A 19568-nucleotide genomic window follows, 5' to 3' on the forward strand; every position below is an offset into this window, starting at 1 on the left:
TTCAGACCAGGAAACGAGAGTATTCGTTATCTCGGTGAGTAGCCAGAAGTGTCTCTACCTATTTCATCAGCCGTTCTCGAACTGGGATTGGCACGTGCAATGCGTTGAAGCTGTGTTCCACTACAAGTTGCTCGTTATCAGTTACAGACTTTTTTGTTCACATTATTAGTTACCACCTGAATGACAGTTACATGAAATATCTGTTCAGTATACTTATTTTTCTCATCATATTCAGAATTTCGTTTGTTAGCAGTGGCATACGAAAGCGTGCTGGAAAGCTACGTCTCCGAACTTTTTTATGTGAAAATTTGTAAGTTTTTAAATAAAACGAAAGCTATTAACATTCTGCCTCTTTATTCCTCACCTCTTCATATTTATTTCTAAACGTAGTTACCATGGTGAAGGAAGCATTTCTGCCATCGTCAGACCAGTTTATTGATACAGTCGCTGTAGAATGGTTGACTTGGTTGATGGAGTCTCAGTCTCACCTCATCAGTATCAAAGTGACGCCTTGGAAGGTGTTCTTCAGGTTTTGAAAACAGATGAGAATCGGTTGAGACCAGGTCGGGACTGTATGGAGGATGATTGATGACAGTGAACGCAAGGCGTCGGATTGTTGCAGATGTCGCAGCGCTCTTATGCGTTCTGGCATTATCATGGTGAGGGAGGGGGTGCTCCACATGTGGACGAATTCTTCGAATTCATAACCCCATAGCAGCACGGTGTCCTTCTAGCAGCGGCGCAGTTACGTTACACACCCTTATATTGCACACACACTGCAATTCGAAGCTCTCTAGTGGCAGAGGATTGCAAACTGCGTCAGCGAAGTGGGCAAGTCGACCAAGTAGTATGAGCGACATGTAATACCTCAGCCAACGCTGAGAACACAATAAAGGATTCGGAGGAATTACTTTTAAGCACGCCCTCGCAATTTAGAGAAAACTGTTAACCCTTCAAACGTTGCAGTTCGTCTCTACTATGTTATGCTCCACCATACCACACTAAGGCTAGCGTGTTACCATTGTGTCACCTCGACAACGGTTTGGCGTAGTGTTCTAGTACCTCAGTAAGTATGTTGTGAACGGTCCACAGTCTTCAACCTATTTAAATCATATGGCCAAACATTGTTACTCCTTGTTAATTTTAAGTTGACAGAGTTTCTTGTTACGAAAACTACTGTGACCGACGGCTACAACGCCTTGACGCTTAGCGAGTCACAACGTCTTTATTAACTTGGCCACCTGCCAGTTCAGTGTTATCATGATCCAGTCGTCAAAAGTTCTTGCGATAATATTTTTTCTGCTGTATCATTAATATAAACCATGACGGACAGCACTTTTTTATTATTATTATCCGAAACAGAGAAAAGACCCAAGTTATCTACCGGTTTTTTTACGACTCGCTCTAGAGAAGACGGCATGCAATTTTTTAGTGCAAGCACAGAACGCGAAAGTTTGGAACGGGTTGTTTTATTTTTAGGGTGCTATTTAGAAAACCGGGTGTCACGAATTTACGGATTTGGTGTTGTATATTCATATCTTGTAGAACGTAATCTTTGGAGAGCGTAACTTTGATGTGACATAATGGCACTGTCAAATTGGAAATTTGTGGTAAGTTCCTATGGGACGAAGCTGCTAAGGTTATCAGCCCCTAGGATTACACACTACTTAATCTAACTTCAACTAACTTAGGCTAAGAACAGCACACACACCCATGCCCGAGAGAGCACTCGAACTGGCACTGTCAAGCTGTCATGGCTACGAACATGATATCAGCTGTCTGGTACTCTGATTTTTACATCTGAATTGATCGTGTGTTTCAACATGCAGAGACTGATAGATGTCGCTGGTATGCCGTTCTTATGGAAGAATGTAACTGTTGTCTTATCCCACTGGAAATACATAGAAGTCCTAAATACGCAGAACGACCAAAACAAACGGGTACACTTGACATTTCGCCTTAATAGCATCATTCCTCTAAACACTGTTGCCAGAGGAAAATGGAATGTTTGTTTTAACGGCTGTGCCTTCCTTTGGAGAAGGCGTGTCTTTCAATCAAGGATAAAAAAGATTCAGTTTCCTTCTAAGGGAATAAAATTTAACTAAGTACCACTGGAGGTGGTACACATAGCAGAGTATAAGAACATAAAATGTAATTTGGAATGTGTTGTTTCACCATGATCACATTATACTCGCATTTGCATATTACTTATACTCTCATTTGCTTGCTAGTAGTAATCAGAACCGAAACCTAAGCTTTAGAGAAGAGATTCACAAAGGGAATGCAAACAAATGAAAAAAAAACTGGACTCAAATGTTTCCTGGAGGTCAACTTCATCAGGAGGAGAACATGATTTAGCCTTTAAACACTTTATCTTCCACACTAAAACAGCCACTCCCGTGAGTTACACTAGCTCACAGCAGTCGTAAGTCCCATCTCTATTTATAGTTAACCCACCAACGTGTTGATGGCGTTTACTTTCCACAGGTTAACTTCTGGTGGCTGCCAACTCTATACTGTCCGTGTACATAAGCAGCTAGCATAACAAATAGAGTAAAAGATGCCGCTTAAAATTGTACGTAAATCATGAAAATGGAAAACAATACCATTACTTTCGAAACAGATTCTTTGTTCGTTAGAAGGAAAAAAAAAAACAGGCGATGTTACATAAATTTCAAGTAATCTCTGAAGGCTGACTGGAAGCAGCATGGCATTATCTATCCAGATATACGGGTATATCGTACTAATGAAAACTCACGCCGGTAAGTACACAAAGATCAGCAGAAATATTACAGTAAGCTTGGGTCCGGAAATGAGCTGTTTGCAAGATAAGTGGGAAGGCTTGGTTTCGAGCTGCCATTGACTTCAATATGAAATATTCCCGTAATTAGTACAGATAAAAATATTTATTTGAAATATGAACTTTTTGACAAAGTCCTCGTCTAATTAGGCTCAAATTTCATCCACACACCATGCACAACGTCTGGGAAAGCGGTACGTGCGTGATGTGTCATGTCCACATTTTTCTGCTGGCATGAGAGGACATCCAATATACTAAAATGAACCAAAATAATTACAAGATGTTAACAAAAAAGTGTCGAATAATTTGAGAGTTGGCAGTACAACAACATGTCCAATAACATGAGCTTTTAAATATATACCTTAAGAGCTATGAGTACGTGTCCATCTTCACTACTGTGAAACACATCTCTTCTATTGAACAAATGATCACAGCTCTTAAGGTATGCATTTTAGAGCCCTTGCTCACTGACCTTTTTTTCATTGCTTTATCCGTACTATCTCCTCCGAAAATATGGAAAGCAGAGTTTGCAGCAGAAGAGATGTGTCTGACAGTATTGAAGATGAACAAGTGTGTGTGTGTGTGTGTGTGTGTGAAATCTTATGGGACTTAACTGCTAAGGTCAGCAGTCCCTAAGCTTACACATTACTGAACCTAAATTATCCTAAGGACAAAAACACACACCCATGCCCGAGGGAGGACTCGAACCTCCGCCGGTACAAGCCGCACAGTCCATGACTGCGGAACCCCCTAGACCGCTCGGCTAATCCAAGTGCTCGAAGCTCGTAGGGTTTGAATTTTAGAGCCCATGTTTACTAGACGTGTTTTTCCATTTTTTTGGGTACTACCACCTCACAAAAACATTGAACACTTTTCAGAATGAGATTTTCACTCTGCAGCGGAGCGTGCGCTGATATGAAACTTCCTGGCAGATTAAAACTGTGTGCCCGACCGAGACTCGAATTCGGGACCTTTGCCTTTCGCGGGCAAGTGCTCTACCAACTGAGCTACCGAAGCACGACTCACGACCGGTACTCACAGCTGTACTTCTGCCAGTATCTCGTCTCCTACATTCCAAGATGTAGAGCACTTGCCCGCGAAAGGCAATGGTCCCGAGTTCGATCTCGGTCGGGCACACAGTTTTAATCTGCGAGGAAGTTTCATTGAACACTTTTGCTTAACACCACGTATATGGAGCAAGATCTGTATCTTCACCGCCAAAATCACCTCCTTGAATCCCTGTGCTTGTTGTGTTTGGAATGAGTTCAAAAGTGATACCATCGAAAAACTGTATCAGCGAATCGCAGGGTCTTCTCAAATTAGACGAGATGATCCGGGGGTACTTAGTAAATTCTACCATCTCACGTGATGAACTAACATTGTGTCTCTTGTTCATTTAGGCCACGGGTGAAATTTGAGCCCAGTTAGATGCAGAATTAATTGAAAAGTTTACATTTCTGATACATTCGCACTGACTCTGACTTCTTACTGAAGTCAGTGGCAGCTGTTAACCAAACAGTAACAAAATTTTTCTTTCATCAAGTTTTAGTATTAAATACAATAAATCTGTATAAATTGAGCGTCATTTACTGATATCCGAAATTATCGCACCAACACTTTGACGGCGGATTGATTGAAATGACATATGAAATTGTGGGCTCGGACCGAAAGATCGGACGTAGTACTCGTTACCGGAATTATCGCTCCATTTTTGGTACGTTAACTTGGAGGTCCCTTGTGTGATCGTTTGCACACGTTAGTGAGGTGCTTGAGTGTTGAGGCTTCACGCTGCGGAAAGCGGTTGCTTTCACACGGACGTGGAGTCTCAGTGCCTTCCGGGGCGCGCTCTGTCGTTTCCGGCCCGTGGGGCGGACAAGTGAGCGGCGACGGTCGCGGCAATGTGCGCTGGGCGCTGCCATTGATTGCCTGCAGATGACCGCCAAGCACGCGACGCCTCCATCCCGCCTGCCCCCTGCAACCATTAGTGGCGCCTCCTGCCGGGTCGCACCTACCCTCCGACGTCGGCCCCCGTAGCGTCTCTGTTGAGGACGTGCGCTACTCTGTTGGATAGCTTTCTCACCCATGACAGTTACACAGTTATTCAATTAGTATGGTGGTTATAAACGCTCGACGTGGTCGCGTTCTACTTCGGAGCTAATCGAGTATGACAGAACCAGAGCCGGCCGGTGTGGCCGAGCTGTTCTAGGCGCTTCAGTCTGGAACCGCGCGACTGCTACTGTCGCAGGTTCGAACCCTGCCTCGGGCATGGATGTGTGTGATGTCCTTAGGTTAGTTAGGTTTAAGTAGTTCTAAGTTCTAGGGGACTGATGACCTCAGATGTTAAATCCCATAGCACTCAGAGCCATTTGAACCATTTGAACAGGACCAGAGTTGCCATGCTGTTATTTGTTGAATCAAATATGTGATCGCATGGCATTACCACGTGAAAAGTCCTAATTGGTTTTACATTCTTCACTGTGAGAGGAATTCTTCATTCACGGCTTCTAGTGCATTACTTCATAACGCTTGACCAGGTCGCAACTTTGTCTGTCCAGGAACATGTTTTAGTGCGCAAGGTACGTCGTGTTGTGTTTGTGTTCTTGATATCGAAGGAAGAAGCTGATATTCAGTGCTGATAAGTAGCTTGATCAGCATCAGTTTTACGTTATTTTAGCAAGTCCTATGCGTCCAGTTCTGCCGGTCCATCCCACTGCCTGATACTATCGTATTTGCTGCCGTCCAAGACATCGTTCAAGACCTGAAACCTCTTCCTCCACACTTCCTTCTACGAGTCCAGAGATTGAAAATACCGATTCAGTTGTAAAGTTCTTTTATTATCACACGACCGGTCTTGAGCTCTTATAAACCCATCTTGAGGTGTCGTAACTTGGTCCTGTGAACCCCGAACCCCGCAATGGACGGTACTTGGCGCGGTGTGCTATCTACGAGCGCAGAAACATAACTGTGTTCTGATTGAAATACAATGAATTTAACTCACCTACTTCCCAATTTCTGTCTCTATGCCTGAGCCATATTGTCAGATGCGTTTTCCAGATCTATAATAAGATATAGAAGCCTCTTCCCTTTTCAGTAAAACTCCCTCTAAAAATAAGTAGCTTATTCCTCCTCAGTGATTTCGTGGTGGGGTGCTCAGCTTGTCAGAATCCGATATATGGGTCGTGAAGAGTGATTTTAAATGCTCATGCTCCCTAAGACGCTAAGGATGTATTTAGCAGTCAACATTGGTGCACAATGTAAGGTTCGTTTGGTGTATGCTGTGTTCCACTAACAGGCAAATTACGATTATGAAAAATTTATTCCACAGCCAGCGCTGGACGTTCTGTTTCAGCACCCATTGCTCCAGTGGACGTTAGTGACAACCGCCTAGAAAATGGGCTCGCAGTCTGCAGCGAGGCCTGCTATTAGCTTCAGCTTTTGTAACAAAATTGTACAAACAGTCTTTTAGTGCATTAAGTCACAAGTAATGCTGTGCCTACGGGTCCAGTTCGTCCGCATTTCCAATTATTTAACATCCGAATAATTTCAGCTAAACAGCACATAGCTGTAGTACTGATTTATAACGCTCATCCAGAACATATTTAGAAATATACAGCCAGGTATAACCGTCAGGAGTTTACTTTTTCGCTGACACATCAAAATTTTGACGTCATGATAACATAGTTTCGCCGATTCCATTTGTAGAGCTCCAGACAGTTTCGCAGTTATTATGTGGTAGTTCAGTGAATTCACTAGATTCCAGTTGCATCGCGCAAATTTTGACCGCGTGAAGGACCTAGTCCGAAGAGGCAGCCTTTACTGCTCGGCTTTGTTTTGCCTGAAATATTACTTTGTAACAGTTGAAATGAATTGATCATATAGCATTATTGGCCAGGAGATTCCGTTTGGGGCAGTCTGGCCACGTTGTACATGTCTTTCTATTCTTTGGCATTACGGCAGCTTGTGCCTCCTTGTGATAGTGATTTTATGAATGAAACATCCAGTTCCCGAGCGAAGAAACCCTCCGATGCGACAAGGAATCGAACCCGCAACTCAGTTTCGGCAGCTGAGCTATCCGCGCACACACGGTAGCCTGCCTGTAACGCTGCGTCTTCCGCTCCTTCTCTCGTAATGCTCCGAATGTGTATTCACTGCTCGTGTGGCGGTGTTCCGACTGTGCAGCAGGACACAGCGCGCGTCGCCCAGAGTTGCGGGTCAGGCTGTGTCACCGGCGCGGCGGCGCCACCTGCCGCGTTCCCAGCCGCTTTAACCTCCCTTCTCACCTTCCCGACACGAGACACTCGAGCCACGCGACGCTCCCCACGCCTGGGAGACGCCGCCGCCTCCACCAAATTGTTTCCACGCTGGTGACTAATAAATCACCAGCGACCCTCCACTGCGCGCGAGTCACTGGTCGGAAACATAAGACGAGCCACATCCTTTACAAGGAATTGTATACAAACACCCGGAATGGCTCCCATCCTGTTAGCTGATTTAATGATAATCTTACTTCAAATATAGGTTCATTCCAGCTTTTGTTGATCCTTCACTTTACCGAATCATGATTCGGGTCAATCTATCTCCATCTGACATAACTTATCTACCCAATTTCATGCTTATACAAAGGTGTAATGTCCTTGGCATACACGTTCACATACCGCATCATTATATTGACAGTGTTATTTGTGAGGGGAAACAGCTTACTAAAAAAGATGAGATAATGCTTCTTTGTTTCTTTTTTATCACACTCCTACATATTTCACGAATATACACCGACTGTCCAAAAAATCCCGAGACTGATTTTATTCCAGCCCTACAAGCAACGTCTCTGCAGTAAATAAGGTGGCAGCTAATCAGCGGTGAGCAGTTAGTGTTAAGTATTGGTCCTGTGTCCTTAGTGCCACAAATCTCAGTGGAGCAACGATCTGAATCATGTGTTCTAGACATTCTCCAGACCAATTTGAAGAAGAGAAAAATGTGTCCAAAGTTTCTTCCGCACACCTTTGACTCCAAAACAAAAATAATGACAAGTGGACGCCTGCCACTGCTTGACTGGAGTCACGAGTGACGATACTTGGTGTTATCAATATGAAGCTGACACAAAGCGGCTGAGTGCAGAAATTTACGTGAAGGGTCAACGCTTTGACGACATAGCCGATGTTCAAGCCAGTGTAAAGAGCAAGAACTTCTCCTGACTGCTTCACATGGTTGGTTGTACGAACATTCTCTGCGTTGTACTCAAGGAGGGGGAGACTACGTAGAGCGCCTGAAGCACTAAAACAACTATCTTAACCTTTATCCATTTTTCATAAATCCAGTCTTGAATATTTTGGTACTGACAGGGTGTACACCTGTAACTGGATAGGTGAATTGTTACCCTCATTATCTCCAAAAATTTGTCCTGAATTTGACTCGCTGGGCTCGCACAACCAAATTGACCTCATATTCAAAATGGTTCAAATGGCTCTGAGCACTATGGGACTTAACATCTGAGGGCATCAGTCCCCTAGAACTTAGAACTACTTAAACCTAACTAACCTAAGGACGTCACACACATCCACGCCCGAGGCAGGATTCGAACCTGCGACCTCAGTAGTCGCGCGGTTCCAGACTGAAGCGCCTAGAAGCGCTCGGCCACACCGACCGGCGACCTCATATTCTCCGTCCTTCAGATATTGGTCCTTTCTACCACTACCCATTACTTTCTTCTTTACTTTATTTTCCATTAACACAGTTTCTTCATTATATGCAGTCGATTTCGGCCACGAAGTTTTCGGTAACTTTGGTCAACGCTGCTTCGTCGTAAGCGGAGTGGCTACTGACTGATTTAAGTTACTTGGCTTCTGACGTTTAAGGTCCAAGTTACTACGTTATCTTTACAAACACTGCTCTCCGCAGCTCTAGAAAATCTCTTTAAAATCTTCTGTTTTCCACAAAGTCACTTATAAAACTTGAAGCTGAACTATTGTATAGATCTTTGTAGCACCTCTAGACATGTTTAAAGCATTTCCTCGTTTTAGTTAGAGCATCCAGTAGGTTAATGTTTTTGAAACGACCGACATTTTTCTGTCAGGGAAAAACTTCAAGCTTAAGAAGTCACCTTGTAAAACTGCTGAACTCACTGAAATACCTTTTTTTTCACTCATTACTAAAATATCAAGCCTGTGTTGCATTCCGTTTGCTTTGTGTAAGTTTCTGCTATTGGTATGTCCCCCCCCTATGTTACGTCATAACAAAACCGAAGTTATATCTCCTACAAAAATGACGAACAAATTCTGAAATTTGCGTATGATATAAATTAATGTAGAGTCTGGAAGCATTTCTAAAATAATTCCTTAATTTGAGTTAGGGAGTGCGGAAAAGCTTCCAGTATGAGAAAATGTAGGCACAATGCTTTGCGCTGTGCAAGTGGAAAAACAGTGGGAGCTCAAAGCGGCTGTTTAGCATTGGTATACTGGTTCCGTGGATGACTTTGTAACAGTTGTGCGGAGATGAAATTTGTTGACATTTGTGCGGAGTGCAAGACACTTCAGGTATTTTTTTCCCACATTCGTTGATTTCGCCACCTCCAAACCAAACCGTCACATGCCAACCTAACCCAGAGATCGGCCTGAGATACAGATGAGTCTGTCACCACAACGAGATTTTTTTTTTACTCCAAATTCGTCCGCTTCATCAACTCACAACCGAATTGTCACATTCGAACCTAAGTTAAACTTCCGGCTGTCACATTCGAACTTAAGTTAAGGGGGGGTAGGACGTCAAACGGGCCGACTTGGAGCAGGAGAGGCACCACAGGACATTTTAATTTCTACTGCCTATACTTTTACAAATAAATTCATGAAACTTCGTCACCATGACCAAGAAGAATTGAAGACTCACACTTATAGCAGTGGAAGTTCAAAAACGTAGCAAAATACCTTTTTTCTACAAGTGAAATTTCATCATTTTTTCACTTACCACTGGCTGCATTTGTTGCTATAGGTACACTTTTGTTCCTAGTTAAGAGAGATTCTTCAATAAATTTTGCACAGCATACAAACAGTACTTACAGGTGTATCAAACTCTAAAATTTTCCAAATTTATTAAAAAACGGTGGTAAAAATTGAGATAATTAAGTATAAAATTGAGTTTTTCCTAAACATGAAATTTAAAATGTAACAGTTCATTCAGTTTTTCATAAATTAAATAAATTCTAGAGTTTCATACACCTATAACTATGGTTTGTATGCTGTGCAAAATTCATCGAAGAATGTCTCTCACTTAGGAAGAAAAGTGTACCTATAGCAACAAGTGCAGCCAGTAGTCAGTGAAAAAATGATGAAATTTCACATGTAAAAAAAATGTATTTTGTTACGTTTTTGAGCTGCCACTGCTATGAGTATGAATCCTGAATCTTTCCTGGTCATACTGTCAAAGTTTTATGAATTTATTTGTAAAAGTATAGTCAGTGGAAATTAAAATGTCCTGTGGTGCCTCTCCTGCTCCAAGTCGGCCCGTTTGACGTCCTGCCCCCCTTAAGCTTCCGGCTAAGCTACAGACCATCACAATCAGCGTTTTTGCTTTCACATTCATTGGCTTCCCCAACTCACAGACTACCTGTGAAATGCCGCTTATCCGAGCAGGAGCCTCGGGGCACCGCAGAAATGTCTCTCCGCGGAAGTGTTCCGTTCCAGCTGGAACGGTCCAGTCCATTAGCCGTCAACCGCCGAATACATTAAATCATACCGCGGAACTGTGCCGCGGCCGTGACGTGTGAATCAGTGGCGCCTGAGACGGTGGTCGCCGTGTTGCAGACTGGACGAGCACCTGCTGTCGGTGCACGCGTTCCCCGCCGACGAGCAGCACAAGTGCGAGGCGTGCCCCGCCGTCTACGGCAGCCGGCAGGCGCTGTCCAGGCACCACGCGCTGCTACACCGCTGCGCCGACCCTCTGAAGCGCTACCCCTGCGAGAACTGCTCCAAGGTAAGCCGGCACGCTGCAGCGGAACACCTACTCAGCTACGGCGTCACTATCGTGAGCTACGTCCTTGTTTCGTGGTTATACAGAGTGAAAAGTATTGAAACCGACAAACTCTTGGAGGTTGTAGGGGACATCAAAGCAAATATTTTTCCCTAATGTCATTTTTTCCTATGAGGATTATTTAAACCAGTGGAGGTCATATTACGCTCTTCAGTTGTTAAGAGGCCGTATTACGGTTGTTAGAGGGCGTATTACGTTCTTCAGTTGTAGGCAACTGCTGTCCATCAGTGTAGTAGTGCATTGTCTCAGTTTACTAATGGATCGATACACCTGGAGTAAGTACACTGATATGGTTGGTGAGTACTACGTAGCACACCACAGCGGAGGAGCTGTACAGCGGGTTTATCAACAACAATATCCTAATCGCCGTATCCCGCATCATACGACCTTTGCTGCTGTGTACCAACGTCTGCGTGAGAGCGGGACATTTAGCAGATTACCTGGATGGGGATGCCGTCGCAAGGCAAGAACGCTTCAATTTGAGGAAGTTGCTGGAAGACGTCCCGCTTGCTACAAGACAACACATGTGGTTCCAACATGACGGGGCGCCGGCACATTTCAGTCGTCATGTGCGTCGATTCCTGGACCGACGGTTCCCAGAAACGTGGATTGGGAGAGGTGGTCCTGTATCATGATCTGCTCCATCCCCTGATGTGTCCCCTCTGGACTTTTTTGTGTGGGGAGAGATGCGCAACCTTGTTAGGCAGCTCCTGCTGCATCAAAAGAGGATCTGATTGCCCTGATAGTAGCAGCAGCAGGAACAATTCAGGATACTCTTGGGGTTTTTGCCCGTGTCAGACAGAACATGATCCGACGGTTTAACCTTTGTTACGTGTCAATGGAGGCATTTTTGAAAATCTACTGTAATTGAAATTGGGTTGTGTTAATGTGTTGTGTCTTGGTAATAAAAAATGGAAAAGTGTTTGTTCGTTTAATTAATTTGCCGCCAGATAAATCTTCCTCTACCGGTTTAAATACTCCTCATAGGAGAAAATGACATTAGGGAAAAATATTTGTTTTGATGTCCCCTACAACCTCCCAGAGTTTGTTGGTTTAAATACTTTTCACCCTGTATTATGTGAATGGAGTCTTGTGTCTTATCTTGTCCAACTACACAGGCTGACCGGAAAACAGCGGTAATGTGCCTGCAGGACCGCTCCGTCTCTTGGATGCTAACTAGCTGAGGGGCAGTCCTAGTAATAGTCCGAGAAACATCAGCAGCCATACGAAGAAGCGTGTCATGCATACAGTGACCAACTAGCCGCAAAAGAAATTGTTTTTGTACAGTAGACATTCCAAGTTACGAAATATGTGGCACGAGAATACTGTGCACTTTCATTATGGGAGTGTACAATAGAACGTGAACTATTTACACTACTTGTAGCAACAAATATTCCCGATATGCCAAAGCTTCCTGAGGATTCGCCCCATTTAAACTGAAAAATAGTTTTTTGTTTACTTGCGTCCACAGTCGTGCAGTATTCCAGAAACGACAAAATTTTGCTCCTGGACGTTCGCAAGTTTGGCCTATTATGCCATCCTCACGTGACAACACTTCATTGTGAGCTGGCGTTTCAAGGTGGAGTAACAGGCCAAACTAGCTATCGTGAGTAAACACATTATACATCAGTCCAGACGGAAGATGTTATTTCTGAAACCTACTTGTATGTCCCTAATTCTGTATCATTGGAGTATTTAAATCACGCCCTAAAATGACTTGCCGGATTTGCAGTTGTTGTGGGGCTTGAATGATTCTTGGTTGAGATAAAGCAAAATTCTTCCTGCTAAAGTCTGACGTACCAGAAGCAGGCATTATCAGTCTCCGTCTGAGAAAACTTAATTTGATAATAGATGTGCCCGTTAAGCTTTTCACTTATTAGCGGATAGACAGCGCACCTGACTGCCATGCAGAAAACCTATGTTCGCTTCCCGGTAGTACCAGGGATTTCCCTTCATTGAAAGAGTGGAACGGGATCCACTCAGCCTCGTGATACCAACTGAGGTACTTGAAAGAGAAGTAGCGGCTCCAGACTTGGGATGGGGACTACCGATGGAAATCAGAGTGCTGATCCCCTTCATACTGAATCGAGCGAGGCCATGTGGCAGAAGATGAAACGAAAGCCGGCCAGTATCGCACGACCATCTGGACCCGGTAGTGCAGATTACTTGAGTTTTAATGGCTCATTCATTTTATTAGTTTGACTGGGTGAAAGCAAAGTTGTTGTAGTCGCTTAGATTCCGTAAGTATAAAACTTATACGTCAAATAAGGAAGCTTACTACAGTGATTTCACTTGTGAAGATCAGCTCTCTGAACTTACCGACAGTTTTTGACATTGACTAGTCTCACATCTATTATTAAAAATTGTAAATGAACTTAACCAGTTTCACATGAAAAGTGGGAAGGAAATCGGTAGATGTGATGTATATATTCATACGCACAAATGATTACAATTTCAGAAACATTGCATGACTGGTTGAAGACACAGAGCTCCACAAACTGAGCAAGTCAATAACGTGTTGGTCCACCTCTGGTCATTACGCAGGTAGTTATTCCGCTTGGCATTGATTGATATAGTTGTCGGATGCCCTCCTGAGGGATATAGTCCCAAATTCTGTCCAATTCTCGCGATAGATCTTCAAAATCCCGAGACGATTCGAAGGTTCTGCCCTTCCGTAATGCTCAAAACTTTCTGAATTGGGGAGATCTCCGGCGACTTTGCCCCATAAGGTAGGTTTTGGAAAGCACGAAAACATGTGGTAAACAATATCGCATTGTGCGGGCGAGCATTATCTTGCTGAAATGTAAGCTCAGGATGGCTTGCCATGAAGGGTAACAAAACGGGGCATAGAAAATCGTCGACATGCCACTGTGCTGTAAGTGTGGTGCGGATGGCAACCAAAGGGGTCCAGCTATGAAAATAAATGGCACCCCAGACCGTCATTCCTGGTTGTCTGGCCATACGGCTATCGACAGGTAGTTTGGCATTCCCCAGCTGTCTGGGCGTCTCCAGACACGACTCCGGCCTGGAATCTCATTGAAAGGAGTAAAATTATTTCCAGTAATGAGTTTCGCTTCGAACTGAGCCCCAATGACCACCGAAGACGTCTCTGGAGACGCCCCGGAGAGCAGTGGGATACCAACCCGACCGTCGTCCGCCATATGACACGACAACCAGGAGTGATGGCCCTTGTTCCATTTCTTTTGCTACTAGAATCCCTTTTGTTATTATCCGCGGCATCCTTAGGCCTCCAGCAAAGCGGTATGGTGATAATTGCCCGCCATATCAAGCTATCCTTGGCTTACATTTCAGTAACATAATGCTTGCCTGCACACGCCCATGGTTTCTTCTGCTTGTCTTCGTGCACCCCAAACCCTACCTTGGCCAACAAGGTCGCGAGATCTCTCCCCAGTTGCGGAAGTTTGGAACATGATTGGCAGAGCCCTTCAACCATCTCGGGAGTTTGAAGATCTGTCGCACCAATTGGAAAATTGTGGCGGAAGTGAACCAACGCGTTATTGATTTGCTCAGTTTGTGAAGCTCTTTCTGTTAAATAAATCATCCAATTTTTCTCAAATTGTAATCATTTGTTTGTCTGTACGTGTACATCACATCTACCGACTTGCGCCCCATTCGGGCAATTCCTTCGTGGAGTGCTGGCCTACAGTTTATTTACCTTAGCAACATCAGTGAAAGTCCCAGTATCAGTTATAACCCTGATTTCTGCAAATTGAGAAGATTTCTCGGGGCATTAACGCCACATGGTTTGCCTCACGACACCGTAGTTTTCTTATTTTTATTTTCGTTCTTTCCTTGTTTTTGTAATTCTAAGCCGCATTTAAGCGTAATAATAAGGCATCTTTATGGCGTTCTTGTGGAAGTACTGAATGGGTTAGTGAGACGGAGCCCGGTGCTGTGCACAGGTCTTCTCGGACCCGAGCAACCTCCAGCGCCACATTCGCAGCCATCACGTGGGGGCGCGCTCGCACGCCTGCCCCGAGTGCGGCAAGACGTTCGCCACCTCGTCCGGCCTCAAGCAGCACACGCACATACACTCCAGCGTCAAGCCGTTCCAGTGCGAGGTCTGCCTCAAGGTGGGTTGCCCAGTGTATCGTCACTCTCAGCACGGCACTTCACAAAGCCTTCACAGTAAATATATGCACATCCATCGACGGTTCCATCGGTGCAGTGAGAATGCTGAACAACGTCAAGGCTCTGACCGCGGCTAACATTAAGCACCACGCTATAATTCACACAATTCTATCAACTTCTCGGAGTTACCTACAGCTGTTGATAGTTATAGCAGCTTCAAATTATGACAGTTCATTGTCATTCTCATGCACTGAAGCTAGCTTGAACTGACAATAAAAAGCATTGTTGTAGGTGCAGCCTAGTCATTATTACATCATCTTCTTTTTGCCGCATCTGCTGTAGTCTACATCTACATCTACCAATGTCAAGTGCATGGCAGTGGGTACTTCCCTTTGTATCATATAATCTGGTTTGTTACCGTTCCATTTGGATATAGAGCACGGGAAGACTGCATGCTTGAGAACCTCTGTGCGCGCTTTAATCAGTCTAATCATGTCGTTTCAGTCCGTACGTCAGCGATGTGTAAGGGGTTGCAGGTATTCCTAAGTTGTTCAGTTTGTACTGATTCGTGAAACTTTGCAAGTATGCTTTCCCGATGCAGTTGGCGACTATCTCAAAGTGCCTGCTACTTAAGTTCTTTCGCCATCTCCGAGCTCTCCCGTGCGTCGAAAAGACCTGTAACCATTTGTGCTTCAGGTATGTTCATAGTTCGATATCCCCTGTTCATCCTATTTGGCATGGGTCCCACTGAGTTGAACAGTATTCTAGGGTGGGTCTTATAATTGTGTGCTAAGAGGTCTACTTTGCAGACTGATCCCGTTTTCCTAGCACCTTATTAATGAACCGAAGTTAACCACCAGCTTTTGAGTTGGCACAGTTGTTATTTCCCCTCATCTCTATAAATTCAAAAACTGAAGGAAGAGAGATCTTTTTATGACTCTTACTTCCCAAAGAAAAAAGAGGATTAGCCGACTACTTTGTCGTCCCTTGCATTCTTCCCTCATCTAATTCCTACGAAAATATGTAGGATTTCTTTTTCCTAACGCGTTCGTGCATCTCGTTGCTCCAACACATAAGACAAAAATTTGTTGTTTAAGAGTTTCCATACTTAATTTATGTTGTCTTTCTTATGATGATTTTTTGCTCAGACAGATATTCTACTGCAACTTTTATATTTCTTCCTACTGTTTCTGGTGAATCATTCCTACAAGCGTGTCTGTGGTGGTGAAGCTTCTCATAAAGAGCTCTAGAATTCTGACAAATCTGTTATACTCTTCTTTTTTCGTATTTTCGTAACACTGTTAATGTTTCCAGCTTCCTGTTCACTTTTTGCCATTATTCAACAACTGGCTTTTCTTATAGAAAAATAGATCTTACTTGAAGATAACTATATGTATCATCAGATCTTATAAAACTGAACTAGATAATAAAACATATCAAACATGGGAAAAAGCCGAAATGTTAGGCATTGTCTTTTAGCTGTATAGTTCTCGTAAAAATAACATATGAGAAACAGTTGAAATTGTAGTTTGGCCACAGAATATGCTCAGTACGAAAGTCCAATTACCGTGGTTTTGAAATTATAGTAGCTCTTCTTTCCGCACATTGATAGAAAACACAAGATCTAATAACTTCTTTTGGACATCTTGAACCGATTAAAATAAATGATGGATGGCATCACTTCTGTGACTGCTCTTCATGCCGTATTGGAATGACAGTGATAGTTCATGGAAGTTTTTCTTTCGCACCTAAGAAGATGTCTGTCATTCTTTCAGAGCATTTCTGCTATTGTAATCAAATATTAATCAACATGATTCACCATCTGACACGCACAGTAAAGTTCAAAATGGTTCAAATGGCTCTGAGCACTATGGGACTTAACATCTGTGGTCATCAGTCCCCTAGAACTTAGAACTACTGAAACCTAACTAACCTAAGGGCATCACACACATCCATGCCCGAGGCAGGATTCGAACCTGCGACCGTAGCGGTCACGCGGTTCCAAATTGAAGCGCCTAGAGCCGCACACGGCCACACCGACTGGCCACAGTAAAGTATTTGTAGTGTAGTTATATAGGGAAATGTAGACTATATTAGGAGTTTACCTCGCAGCCAGGGATAGTTTTTGTGTGCCGATAATTTTTTAAAAGGTTTAATCTGCAAATGTATTTTCCTATCTGTAACTTACAGTTCATAATTTTCGGGGAAGGTACACTGTTCCCGCAGGTCTGCAGGTTGATCATGGGCGTGCAACGGTTGTTGTTGCAGGCGTACACGCAGTTCTCGAACCTGTGCCGGCACAAGCGCATGCACGCCGACTGCCGCATGCAGATCAAGTGCGCCAAGTGCGGCGACACCTTCAGCACGGTGACGTCGCTGTCCAAGCACAAGCGCTACTGCGACTCGACGCCGGGGCCCGGACCCGGTGTGGTGGCGGGCGGGGGCGGAGGAGGCGGCGGAGGGGGCGGCGCGGCCCGCGGGCTGCTGCCGCCGCTGTCGGCGCTGCCGGCTCCCTTCCTGCTGTACCCGCCACGGCCCTTCTACGCCCCCGCGCTGCTCGATGCCGCCGCCGCCGCAGCCGCTGCCTACCCTTCACTCTACACCGCGGCGCCGTCTTTCATGCACAACTCGCTCATCTTCCCACCGCACCAGCGTATTGACAGGTACTGCCCTCAATAGATTCATTTTTATAAGCATTTTTTCACCTTATTCGGAAATATTCTTCTTTTATACATGGTGATTCTGTTGCGTCTACCTACTCGTTTTATGCAAGCCGCACAACGTCTGTGTCAGAAACGGTATCTAGACTGGCGACAGCCACATAATCGGTTTAAGTTCCCTCTCGGACCTTTGGGCGACTGGTTAGCAAACTGAATCATACTGCAAAGAATACGAATGAGGACTGCCCATGAGTTACTTGGTATTTTTGGGCGAAGTTATATCTTACTTCTGCCATACTTATCCAGGTCTCGCCAATCTTTGTTTGTGTAATTAGCGGTGTAGTCTTATACTTTTTGGAGTCTCTGTAATTTTATTCAATTTATAGTGCGTAAACTTTCGTAAGTAGTTCAGAGGTTAAATACCGGAGAATTCTTACTCCCACGCTTCTTATTTTGGTATCTACTGTTAATTTCGTTGTTTCCAGTGGTTTGGATTAGATTGATTTTGGGGGAAGAGACCAAACAGCGAGGTCATCGGTGTCATCGGATTAGGGAAGGATGGGGAAGGAAGTCGGTCGTGCCCTGTGAAAGGAACCGTTCCGGCATTTGCCTGAAGCGACTTAGGGAAATCACGGAAAACTTAAATCAGGATGGCCGGACGCGGGATTGAACCGTCGTCCTCGCGGATGCGAGTCCAGTGTGCTAACGACTGCGCCACCTCGCTCGGTTTTCCAGTGGTAAAACACGCTTTATAAGGCACGGTTTCAGAACCACCTACGTAAGATGAAATACTGTAAGCGGAATAAACTTGCAGAGACATCCAGAACTTGTACGACTACGCCGCTAATTACGCAAAGAAATATTGGAACAGTTGTAAAAGTATGGCAGAAATAAGGTATATCTTGCTCCAAAAATAGTGTGTAACTGATGGCCAATCCTCATTTGTATTTTTTACAGTATGATCCAGGTATCTAACAGTCGTCCAACGCTCTGAGAGAGATCTTAATAGAAATTACGAGACTATCGGCTGTTCGGATACAGTTTCTGTTACAAACGTAGTGCGGTTTGCATGAAAAGAATTAGTAGGGGCAGCGGAATCCTCCTGTATAGAGCAAATTATCTGTCTTTTGAGACACTGCTTTTATTTTCACCTTGCCACTAAGAGACGTGAGATGAAATTCCAGCAAGGCATTAGAAGTTGTGACGAAATTGGCCAGTATCTAACTCCGTGTGTGACGAAATTGGCCAGTATCTAACTCCGTGTAATTTTTCTGACGATTAAAGCCGTACATCAGTAGATACATACGAGAGCACCAATTATGTTGAAACATCACATTCTGAAAAGTTATTTGTTTATGATTTAAGGCTGTATATACTTCGATAACAATTCCGTACAATGTAAAAAATGGAGATGTCAGTTAGATTCATACAGAATAGAGATAGGTGCCATCTTTTATGAAACTTACAGTTATGTATTTTCCGCATTTATAAGAGTTTGTTACTGTTCAGGATTTCTGTACTAGTGTAAAGATCGGAATGCAGAGCATACGTAATACATTAATGAAAGTGATACAACTTGAATAAAATCACAGTATTAAATTTTCAAATTACTTCGAATTTTAGAAACATTCTCGATTCACAAGGACAGCGGTATTGCCATCACTTCTAAAGAAATGAAACTTGAAAATATCAAAAGAAAAACAACGTTAAATTATAAAAATGACTTAAGTGGTTACAGTAACAAACCAGTCAGTTATATGCACTACTGAGGTAAGCACAGTTAAATTAATTGAAATAGAAAGTGGTCATTTATTGATTTTATTTAGGTTCTCCCTTGATCAAACACAACCTTTTTTTTTATCCTGATATATTTTCGGTGCTTTCCAAGGCGGATCCGGTCCAAAACCAAATTTGTTCCTAATGCAAATACGGACACAAGAATGAGCTTCAGATTCAAGATAAAAGAGGTCATTGTGCAGAAACAGAGAACAGTTAGT

General features: G+C 43.8%; 1 protein-coding gene across 1 annotated transcript in view; it reads left to right on the plus strand.

Moving 5' to 3' along the window:
• Positions 1 to 19568, plus strand: part of LOC126157128 (transcription factor hamlet-like) — a 232187-nt gene that overhangs the window by 203535 nt on the left and 9084 nt on the right. Inside the window, exons 9-12 of the mRNA XM_049916354.1 lie at positions 10594 to 10762; positions 12610 to 12624; positions 14743 to 14913; positions 17180 to 17574. Of these exons, the coding sequence (XP_049772311.1) occupies positions 10594 to 10762; positions 12610 to 12624; positions 14743 to 14913; positions 17180 to 17574 (750 nt within the window). The remainder of the gene's footprint in view (positions 1 to 10593; positions 10763 to 12609; positions 12625 to 14742; positions 14914 to 17179; positions 17575 to 19568) is intronic.

This window comes from Schistocerca cancellata, chromosome 2 (assembly GCF_023864275.1).
Source record: "Schistocerca cancellata isolate TAMUIC-IGC-003103 chromosome 2, iqSchCanc2.1, whole genome shotgun sequence".
Taxonomy (NCBI): domain Eukaryota; kingdom Metazoa; phylum Arthropoda; class Insecta; order Orthoptera; family Acrididae; genus Schistocerca; species Schistocerca cancellata.